Genomic DNA, 11,973 nt, shown 5'->3' on the forward strand with positions numbered 1-11,973 from the left:
ATTAAGAGGCTATGATGCTTAAAACATAAAATATTACTTCTGTTCATGAATATATTTTCATACTAAAATTTCTATTAGAAGTCAATAAAATACAAGCTTAATATTTTCTTCCTACCATATTCATACATACCAGAGTTTTGTAATTACTCCAAGTGTGTATATTCAAATTGTGACCACCTTTTTTAAATGGCTGAAGAGTCACTGAATATAACAGGATAGATTCTGATCCCAAGAACTTGCCATTACAGCTCAAAGTTAGAGTGATTCAGGGAATGAAACCCCCCAAGACAAGGTAGAGACTCCCCGGATGACTTCCTATAGCAAAGATCTTACCTTTCTCTGTTTATTCCTTTACAGTATGTAAAAGAGCTCTAAGATGGGGACTATCATCTCTGAGGTTTGGAAGCCCTTGGCTGTCTGCTCCAAATTCTCTCTTCTGGAAACACAGGGTTCCACAATCCATGCCATGTTTTTGTTTCTCATGCTGTTTTCTCCAGTTCATGCCACTCTAATCCTGTGGTCCATGAGCACCTCGGTTACTGGACACCCATCCAGGCTCTTATTTCCAAGTTTATTACAATTTCTATAGCATTTGAGACCAGCTTGTTTCTTGAGCTAAATAATCACCTAAACAATAAGCATTGCCAATATGTATTTTAGAGTTGACGTAAACAAAGTGAATATGAATTTAAAGCAGTATTATGGAAATAAGTCTCAGAAAAGTATATTCTGCAAAGTATTAAATAGAAAAAGGTGAATTATAAATTATTTAAAAATAAATAATTTTATAGTTTTAGAACTATTTGACTTATATTTGAAACCTTATTTAAAAGTGTAAGCTATAGTTGGCAATTTTATTAATCTGACTTCAACATAGAGATGTATTTATATAATCTAAAACTAACATTTATAAAATATGTTTTTATTAAATCTAAAGCTAATTTTACAAAGCAAAATTAATGAGCCAGTGGTTACATGAATGAACCACTGATCAGGTAGCCAATAACTGACATACCTCTCTGGTAATTAAAAAAATTTTTTTCCAATAATTGCATTTGATTTAAATTGTTATATTTGGGTTGGTTGTGGGTGTTTTTTTGACACCATTGTTAAGAAAACTAGGAACCCATTGGATTCCACGCAGGTCACTATGTAAGGTCATAAAGTTTGGTACAGACACACACACACACCCTTTCCTTCCTGATCTAAAACAAAAGCTGTGATGTCAGGTCACAGGGTTCTGCTTCTTAAAGGCAATGCCCAAGGCTGGGAGCTTATATGGTAATAGGGAAAGCCATTGGTCAACACTTTTTGACAAAAATGACAAAAGTATGGGAAAAAAGCTAACACCGTGATTGTCTCTGATGATCTACTTTTAATAAGGATATGTCCTCAAATATATGTACTTTTAAAAATCATTCTTTAGAGATAATTTGTGTAAGCAGAATTCGTACAACTTAAGAACTGACTCAGAAGCAACTAAGCATTTTAATGAACTCATAGAATTTAGAGTATTATGAAAACAGATATTTTATTGGAGTCTAAAATGGTTTATTACAAACTTTTTTGATCCTAGCAAACCATGAGAAATACATTTCACACCATGACCAGTACACAAAAACCTATACATTTGTGTCTGTAACTGATCCAAATTCATATATTTCCTGCAAGCAAGGCAAGCTGACATTTTCTAGTTTTTTTGGATACCATTCTATTCTGCATAATGCAAAGCAATTAAAAGTTAAATTCCTACTAATACACTACCACTGCACTACCACCACGCACACGAATGCATACCAGGGTCCCCACATCAAAAACCTGCACTTGATCTGTGTGCTCGGTGACATTGGAACAAGACAGATATTTAAAGTACTTTGAGAATAAAAGAGCCTTGGCTAGTGAGAAGAGGAGCCACTGATAAAAGCAAACCTCAGCATTCCAGGTGGTGGCAGGTGCACTGACTTCAGTCATAAATATACCTAAGGAGCTGGCTGTTCTCACACCTTCCCACACAACCTGTGCAGGAAGCTGCATCGACAGCCATAGACCTGAGGAAAAGCTCCTCAAACGATGGACTCAATCCCAAAACAATAAATGCAGAAGAGTCCATCCATGGCCAGTTTCTTTTAAATACAGAGTTCAAGATGCACAGGGACCATGATTCATTCTATTGAAAATAATTATTTTCTTTCAACAGGTGTCAAAAATAAGACTGTATCCCAGCTGAATTGTAATAGGAATGCTTCTCTGTCAAAACAAAAGTAAGTTGCCCTTTCAGATGTAATTCATTACAAACAGTACATATTCTCCTCATTTGTACAGCTATTTAGGCTGTTAATATATTTTTTAAGAAAGCAATAGAGGTAATTCAAATGCTAGTATGAAACTGAAATCTAGTAATATGTAGGGGTAGAAAGTTTTCCCTTCTAGGTTCTTTGGCTGATCTAAAATCAAATGGATATAAGGCAGAAGAAAAATTAATTTAATATGTACAGGAGCCCCAGCGGCTGAGCTAAGGAATGGGATGTGGGCCTGGGGCTCAGAGGGGAGGAGGGCAATTCCCAGCACGACAAGAGCAAATGTTTGGTAATTAGATGTTTGTCCGGCTATACAGATAGGGCTTTCAGATAAAATCTTAGCTCTTTTTCTGGGCCAGGTCCCCTACTAAATTCTTTTAGGTAGTTAAGGAAGAGGTAAACGTTTTTCTTGAGTCTGTTGGGTCTTGATTGACTTCAGCTTAAAATAATTCACATGCCAAAGTGGTATGTTCTGCAACCCCTTCAAATGAAATAAAAAAAACTGTTCCTTAAACTTACTATAACTCCACATAAAGGCTGTTTTGCTTTCAGCTTTTAGTGTGTTGAAAAGGTTAGAAGTATTATTGGCTTCATTTTTTAAATCTAACTCAATAATTACAAGTTCCCTGCTATCTGAAAGTAGATCATTCCTATGAAACCTTTCACAATCAAAATGGTGTAAGGCAAAGAAGGAATTATTGTCAATTTATATGGAAAGATTTTTAGGTATTTCCAAAACCAAAAAAATAACCTCTCTTAGACTTTTCTGATACCTTAGGACACATGCACAAACTGAATTGAGATAAAGCACAGATGCTCCCACAGGTCCAAGCTAGGGTGGCTTGAGGCTGCGTTTCTGGAGAAGGAGCTTGATGGGTACTCTTGCCACTGTAGGGGCTCCTTGAGAAACAAACAGCACTGTTCTCACTCTTCCACCTTTCTTGTAAAGGTGAAAATCCTCTTTGGATTTCTTTTGGTTCAAAAACAGGTGCTAATAATGTAGGTCTTTGGTAAAAGCAAAGTGGCATAATGTAAACTTTTGAAAAGCAGGGATATCTGTATTATTAATGCATTTGACATAAAGATATTGTAAAATCCTGCATTTGTCAACTTCTAAACAAGCTTTAGATATGACTGATTTTTTTCAGTGCTAGGTGTATAGAAACAGCATGACTTACTTGCACTTAAGTGCTAAATATTTAAAGTGATATGTTTCTTATATAGCTTCTAGGAAATTGTTAATTATTTCAGCTTACAAATTTTGAGGTAGAAAGGATGATTGGTTAATTATACAATAGAAATGTTTGAGCAATTTGTTGATGGCTCCCCATTGTAGCCCAGTAAGTTGTGTGCCCTGTTACTTGGCAGGTAACATTTAGGGCCCTGTCTGATGATTTACAGAATAACAGGAGTGGGAAGGCTGGAGAGAGAGAGTGCATCACATGCTTCTTTCTGCCAGGCCCTTAGAAGCATGACACACAGCAGCCTATATAATTTTCCCAGTAACTCTGTAACGTAGATTGAAGGATTCCATTACAGAAAAGGGAACCCAGAAACTTGAGGTGTTAAGGAGACACACAGAAAACCCCGACCCATGGCCATCCTGCTAGTAATGGTAGAGCCAAATTGGAAATGCATATTTGTTCCATTATACCACACTGCCTCCCTATACTACAGTGCTTAGGGTCTTAATTTTAATTATTATCTAACCTTAAAGACAGAAAATAAAAGGGAATAGTAAGGAGACTGGAATGTTCTAAGTCCAAATGGATTTCTTTGTGAATAAAATTGTATCCTATTGAGAATTTGAGCGGGAGTTACCAAAATCTTATGAGAATGAATGGTTGCATTAAATGACATTTTGAACTTCATGTTAGATCTTTAGAGAATGATGTGTCATTGACGTTGAATTTGGATCAAAGACTCTCTCTGGGTTCGGATGATGAAACAGACCTTGTCAAGGAACTTGAGAGTATGTGCTCCAGCAAGTCTGAATCTGACATAAGCAAGGTAAGCAGTATGACTGGGGAGGACATGGACTGTTCACCCAACAGCAGAGAGGCTTCCTAGGACCATATCGTAATACCCACACCCTTAAAGAATTATCTTGCTTAGAAAAGCCCTTTCTTCCAAAACATCACTTATACAATAAGGGAGTTCTACTCAGTACAGCTTCCAATTTCCAAACTCTTCCAAAAGACCTGACATTAAAATTGCCTGTTAGTTGCATGAGTACAAATCACAGCACCACATTCAGGCAGCATTTGCGTAAGTCTCAGTTTATGTTTCCTCAGGCTTTTTTCCTTTCTCTTCTCCTAACATTGGCATGAAAATCACCTATCATAAGAGAATTCTGCAGCAGACTCATGTGATAGAGCGAGAGCAACAACTTTCCTTACAAATAAGAACAAAATCTAGCCTGTATGATGCATGTCTGGTCTTTAGGCTTTGAAAATGAAAATCGGTGACCCAAACTCTCAAAGCATTAATAATCCACATCAAATTCAACCTGTTTTGGCATTCTGATATTTGCAGCAAATTTCACCCAACTGCCTTCACAAATGTCTTTTACTTGAATGGGAGGATGAGAAGGTAGTTATACTGCATGGGTTTCACTGACTCAGCTGTTCCATGTGAACAGTCATAATCTCTAGGACAGAGTAGAAATGACTATCTTATTTAACCTTGCTGGAAGTGAACTAAAAGACTTATCCACTGAAAAAATAAGGTGATTAAAATCTTGCAAATTGTACGTCCTTTCTTTCCTTGCCAAGCGATTATTTTTTCTCTAGGGCTCATCTGGTTGGCCTCTGGTGACTTTTTTAATAGATTCACCTCCTTTAGAGACTATTCCTTATGCATTTTCTGTTAGTTTCATGTGAAGGCTTCAAGCCGTTCTAGTGAACAGTACAGGGTATGGGGTACGTTCTGAGGGCTGGGGAAGAAGAGAAAGATAACACCTGTACTGTGGTTTTTCCATAGGAACTTTAAACTATGCCTTGATAAACTGTATATTTTCCAGATTGCTGATGCCAGGGATGATTTAAGGAGGTTTGATAGTGCAGAGAACAGCCCTGCATTTTCAGCAACTGTTAATAATCCAAGAAAGCCAGTGTCACAAAAGGTAAGTGCCCATTTCCCCCAAAAATGGGACCAAAAAAAGGATTGCTTTGGAATGGACTTCACAAATCTATTTCAGTGTGCATCATGAAGCTATTTTTAAACCACAGTCATGAAAATGGTTCATGATTACTGTTTGGATAGTAGCTTGAAAAAATGACATGGAAAAAAGCATTTATCTTTCTGTTTGAAACCTAACATCCTATCATTCGTGTATGCTAAAACTAGCAACAATGTAACTTCTGCCTTCCTGGTTGTTTCATTTTAAAAAGCATTGTTTTTCATTTGAGAACTTTTAAGATTTCTTGCAGTTTTGAATTTTTGAGTTAATTATAGCAAAGAGTTGATAACCTAAAGGTCTTTTACACGTTAAAAAAAAAGATCTCATTTTTAGTTTAGTTGCTTAACTTGCCTAACATACATCATGTTTTAGTCAGATTTTCCTTAAAAAACAAATCAATATCAAATAAAAGATCCAGCATTTCAATATCAATCTCTTGAATAGAAATATTCAACTCTGACTGGTTAATACATGCCAAGAGATAGCCCACCCAGCATTGTACTCCTGCGTGAACAGAAACAGTAAAACTACTTCTTAGCCAGTAGTTATTCTGTGTGGATGCAGATTTCCTAGAGGCATCTGTAAGATGTGGTTTGTTGACCAAGCCTTGTCGATCCTGTTCTCACCCACTGCGAGGATCTGTGTGGGGAGTGCAGAGAGCAGGATTAGAAAGTGAACATGGTGAGACTATTAAAGGATTCGTCCTTATCTGATCGCTGGGCAGACCTGAGCCCCACGGCCCCTGCGCTCTCATTGCTTCCTTAGGCTTCAGTCCTGATTATTATATGTGAAACTATGTGAGTGTGTGTGTTGGAGGAAGAAGGGAGAGGGAGGGAGGACTGGCAGGGCTGAGATCCCGACGAAAACATGCATAAGCTGCTCTGTGAAGCAGAGCGCACCCTTCTAGCTCCCTCCACCATTGGGTCTGCTTTTTTCTTACAGTTGAGGACAGTTTAGGAGCACGTAGTGACCTGGGGGTCCCTCAGCTTTGATTCAGAGTGTATCTCTGGGCTCCAGGACCACTCATTAGAATTGTTTGAGGAACAGTCAGTAACAGGGCCCTGAGGGTCTGGGAAGAGGAAAGATGAGCCACTATTTCTCCACAGGGCCGAGTCACTTCCTATCTAAAAGTGTTGACATCGTGACTGGCTGCTGTTGTTTAAATGTCTAATGGAAACAGGGTGTTGTACCCCTCCTTCCCTGTGACATGGCCATATTGGGTTGCTACAATAAGGTACTGTCCATAAAAAAATAGTACTGAAAGTGGGTAACCTCTGGGCAGCTCAGGACAGCCTTGTTTTATAAAGGACCTTTAAAAAAATGGGTTTATATTCTCTGGGCTCCTATGAAAGAACCATGTGGTCGTTTAAATGTGTGGTTTGCTATGGCTATTAGGTCAGCTGCCTCCTACTTTTCTCATTCTTGTCCCCCTGAACACCTTTGGAGGGACTATTTCCCAGCGGGTGGAAGATGTTTTTCTCAGAATCTGCCAGCAGAGGGCAAGGTAACACTCAACTTCAGAAAACCGGGCAGGCTCATTCCTCTTCTGTCCTGAAAACCACAGCTAGCATTTCTTGGTGAGGGTCCCAGTTTCTTATGTTATCTGGAAGTAATTCCCTTTAGAAGTAAGAGCTCTCTGTGTTAGCTGAAATCACTTTCCCCTCATCACTTGGCACAGCGTTAACTCCATTTATTATTAGCAGCCAGCCTTCTAAATTAATCCCCCTAAAGCAAAAATTCTCATCTGGGGCTGCATAATGAAATCCACTTGAGGAATTTTTTTTTTTCTAGTATCTGGAGCACATGAGCTTTGCTCTGTCATTATTTTCCTAATTTTCTACCTCATTTCTTTCTGAATGTGTCTTTAGAGAGGTTGATATACCTTCATGTAACTTATTTTTACACGTACTTCCCTAGTTCCACACCATACTCACCACCCCATGCCTGTCTTCACCCTTCCTCCTTCCCACCAAACCCTGCTTGTCATCTGTCGCAGGCCTACCACGACCTTAGAGATCCAGCTCCCCTACAGTGTTTTCCTTTACTTTCTGCCCCCAACTTTCCATCTAGAGAGCTTCTAGCAGATGCTCCATGTTGAGTGAATGAATAGCTATGATTTAACTATATTTCTTGAAGACTAACAATTAAAACTTACTTTAAGGGCCATACCTTTCTATACACATGAGAGGTGTTACGTTTAATAGAACTTGTAGCCTAGGAAGCATTAAACACCCTTCACTTACCTAGTCCCAGGCTCTGGTACTTCTTAGCTTCGGGGAAAACACCTCAAAGCCAGTGTTTGGCTGCCAGAGTTTCAGGAGCATCACTGACCGGCGTTATTCTTGCACTCCCAGCCCTGAGTTGAAGTGATTCTCCACGCCTCCAAAGCCTCAACACCCCAATCGTACTTTTAGCTGCCGTGGGTACTCCATCTCACATAGATGCTTCCTGCCTTACACCATAAAGATGTCCTTGCCTTCATGATACAGACAAAAGGGCAGAGTAGCAAAGAACACACTGTGTGTCACCTTTCCTATATCTGAGCCTTGGCCCTACCCCTTGGATTTCCAAAGGGAAGTCAAAGATCATGGCAAAATTATTTAGAGTTGTACAGAATCTCTGAGGGGGAAGGTGGATCTGTCAACTACCTGTTACCATTATTACAGGTCATGTCATCTAGATATTTAGTATGTATTGAATTTTCTGGTTTTAGACCAGAGCACAAGTTGGGATAGGCCTGACTAGGCCCATGGCTGAGTCCCGTTTTGCAGATTTAGGAAATACCCAGGAGCGTGCATGTGAAGCGGAAGTTACTTTCCATTAAAAGCCATATTAAGTATATACGTGTTAAATTTCAGTTTTACATCTTTCTCTCAATGGTTATAGTGCTGTTTGATTACTTTTAAAAAGAGGTAAAAGTCATGAATGCCAACTAGTTCAGAAGCCGCTGGAGTAGCTCACTTAATAGGCCTCACTCCGTGTTTGCTAGGAGACAGATTTAGCACAATAGAGGAGAAAACATCTTGAGGTCTTGTCCCAAACTCATCATTCTGTGGGCAAATCATCTTACCTCTCCAATTACAGACAATCTTAAGCCACCTAGTCATAGAATAATAGCACAGGAGCCTTAATTCACTAGAATACAAGCTTTGTTAGAGCAGGAATGTTTCTGTTTTCTGCTGTAGATCAAGCACCTATATCAGCAGTCACTTGTCATTAAATGCTCAAAAAGACGAGTTTATAGATGTGATAGCAGAAAAGATAGGTGACTCACCCAAGGTGAAGCAGTTGATAAGTAACTGGTTGGACTCTTCCTGTCTGTGATTCCCTTGTGGACAGAACCCTGTGAGGCCCCTGTGGTGGGATCGCAGACTGTCGGGCACGCGGTTCACTGACTGCTGTGCTCAGCACTCTGGTCACACCATAAACAGCCTAATGAGAATCAGACAGTTGGTTTATAGGAAGTCAGCTTATCCCCCCATTGTCTTCCATTTGGGTTTCATGAGAACTGCATCTAGGGAGCAGCGCCTACTCTCCTGCTCAGACAGAAGAGGAGAAGTTTGGATGGTCCCAGAAGCCAGTGGCACGTCAAGTGTGACGAAGTTCTTTGTCTCTCCTGTCTTGCAGGAGGTGCGTCCTCTCAGCAGCTATCAAAATGCCAAATGCAGCAACAGTAAATCAAAGCCTGAGTTGGGTGCTTCAAGAGTTAAATCTTTTCTTCCTGTTCCTAGAAGTAAAGTCACCCAGTGTTCCCAGAACACCAAATGCAGCAGCAGTAATACAAGGCAAACAGAAATAAACAACAACGTGAAAGAAGAGATTTGGAACTTACACAAAAATGAAAAAGTAGAAAAACCTAACAAATAGGCCTGCCTAGACAAAATTCTCACTCTTAACTTCTGTATATTTCACACAGAAACCAAGGACAGCAAGATGTAAATACCTTTAAAAGAATAAAATGTTATCACTGTAATAAAAAAGTATGAGTGCGGGACCACTATTCAGTTTTTTGTAAAGAATGTATTTATAACCAACTTTTCTTCCCCCAATCTGTAGGATTGAACTTCAATACCAAGAAGCTATGCCACCTTTTCAAGTAGTTTTATAATAGAAATACTGTAATAGTTTTAATCAACATGTTCAGGGGTATTAAAGAAGAACTGTCCATGTACTGTATATCTGTATATATGTACATATGTATACTTAACAAAGTCCATGAATATTGTATACTACATGTTACAAGATGTGTACAACATAGGCTTAGATAACATTTGCCATTTTAAATGGTGACCATAATTTTATGTTCACTTTATGAGGAATGACTAGAATGGGGCAATAAATCATTTCTAAATAGTTACTTTCCATTAAAAGCCATATTAAGTATTTCGCCTGTTAAATTCTAGTTTTACATTTTAAATCTTTTAATAGCTACATTGCTGACTGGTTGCATCATGTATATTTATGCTTATGAGTGTCAATTATGACTCCTTTAGAATGTGAAATTATATAATGCAATAAAGTGTTATCTTTCTTACAAAAGTTTTGTACTTAAGTGGACATAGAAAACAATTGTAAATGCTTTAATAAGTTAATTCAGAATTAACACCCTCTTCAATTCTAGTAGCACAACTATTTTCTAGAACTCTTTCTTCTAAAATTATAATGAAATTACTTATACAACTCAAAAAGTTTAATGCGTTGATGCCAATAAAATATTGAGTTAATGAATAACTTTGCTGTAGTTTCTATTTATAGCTCTTAGTTTATCCATGCAACAGATATTTGTGTTCAATTTAGGGACATTCATAAGCCACATCTTCCATGTTGGTATTTCATTAGCTGTTCACAGAAAGAGCCACTGTTAGAAAGTATTAGATCATTAGCTTAAATGAACATCTAAGTAGAGCTCTAGAAATTAGTTGATCACTGAACAAAGCATCTCTTCTTGCGTACTTTTTTTAAGAAAATAAAAGAATGATTTTATACCAAGAACTCATTAACTTGTCTAGGCATATTGAAAGCCCTTTCTTGGACAGAATGGTTATTTACATTGGAGTAAACTTTACAAAAATGTCTGCAAGTATCTTTAAAAAAGATGTAGTGAAGATTATTCTCTCAGGGAAGAACTCAGTCCAAACACTAAACAGCATTCTGCTCAAGCTTCATCTCTGCAAGGCAAATGGGGTCATAGAGTTTTGACTGCATGCCCAGGGAAGTGTGCAGTGAGATATGGGAGAGCCAGAGCAAAGGACAGATGGTGGGTGGAAGGAGAGGCTGCTGGAAGTAGTCTTAGACTTGAACACAACTCCTATGAGCTGGACTCAAATTCTTGGTGCCCTGGTGGTATATGATACTCTCAAGTGTTTTCACAAAAATCACTATCTTGGGAACAAAACCGAATGCTCTCAAAATCATACACCATCATACTGACTCCATCAAGTGACTCCAATATGTTTCCTCCTGCTTAGATTATTTCCACTTAGTGATAAGGCATTTTATAGTAGCAACTTTGCTGAAGCTAAATATCCCATGAGTATACTCAAAGACCAGAGAAACAAAACCAAATTTGGAATACATTATTAAGATGACCTATAGTAACGCATCCATGTAGCTTTTATTTGTCAGTAAATTCAAATTTTTATAATTGGATGGCAGACAGCAAGCTAAATAGAGCATTTAGAACAGCAGCTTCCAAAATACAGGTAGAGACATGCTAATGGGTCATTATGCCAGTTTAGTGAGTCACAACTAGCAGTTTCTAAAAATAGTGTCAGAGTAGATCACAGCTGATAATAACTGTGAAGCTCTGTGTCTATTATGTAGATGTATGCATGCATGTACTGGATTGTACTGTAAAGCCTAATTCTTTCTGTGGGTCATGGCCCAAAATCTTTGAAAGTCAATACCACATCAGGGAATCTAGTGGTGGGTAGGGGTTCTTTGGGGGTAAAAAGGTCCTTGGAGATAAATTAATTGGGGCCAAATTAAGCACTGTCATTTATTAGTTGTGCTAAGGCAAGCTACTTAATCTCTTTGATCCAGTTTTCTCAGTAGTAAAATAAGACCATGCTAACACAAGTTGTCCTTGAGCATTAAACGAGATACAATAAAGTGTTCCTAGTTACCTCCCCTATTCATAAAGTAAGTAGTGCATCTCAGAGCTCTTTGTGGCATTGCAACATCTTTCAAAGCATAATCAATTCACAAATACTGGCAGCTATATTATGGGCATCAGATTTTAAATTATAGGTATATGAAACAACTAATTGGTAGAAACATCTAATTGGAAATGTGTAACTATAAAACATTAACAATTTCCAGTTTCATGTTATGTTAGACTGATGCATTTTGCAGGTGCTTACATAAAAGGGAAAAGAAGTAGATACTTACCAAAATCTCATTATTAATGAGGAAAATTAGCCAATTTTGATAGACAAGGTAAATTTTCACAACTATATTTTCCTGTGTGTAGTTAATACTTAATGAAAATTAAAC

General features: G+C 38.1%; 1 protein-coding gene across 5 annotated transcripts in view; it reads left to right on the forward strand.

Annotated features, from left to right (window-relative positions):
• The window catches only part of CTTNBP2 (cortactin binding protein 2), a 143,705-nt gene extending 133,496 nt beyond the window's left edge, over nt 1-10,209 (forward strand). For 4 of the 5 annotated variants that reach the window (XM_017681127.3, XM_037023425.2, XM_037023426.2 and 1 more), the window contains 4 exons: nt 2,198-2,261; nt 4,175-4,307; nt 5,320-5,421; nt 9,106-10,209. In XM_017681127.3, coding sequence (XP_017536616.3) covers nt 2,198-2,261; nt 4,175-4,307; nt 5,320-5,421; nt 9,106-9,345 — 539 coding nt within the window. In that variant the 3' untranslated portion in view covers nt 9,346-10,209. Of the gene's footprint in view, nt 1-2,197; nt 2,262-4,174; nt 4,308-5,319; nt 5,422-9,105 lie in introns of those variants that run through there. The other variant, XM_017681129.3, reaches the window with a different exon arrangement.
• Nucleotides 10,210-11,973: the final 1,764 nt, after the last annotated feature.

Source organism: Manis javanica, chromosome 6 (genome assembly GCF_040802235.1).
Source record: "Manis javanica isolate MJ-LG chromosome 6, MJ_LKY, whole genome shotgun sequence".
In the NCBI taxonomy this organism is placed as follows: domain Eukaryota; kingdom Metazoa; phylum Chordata; class Mammalia; order Pholidota; family Manidae; genus Manis; species Manis javanica.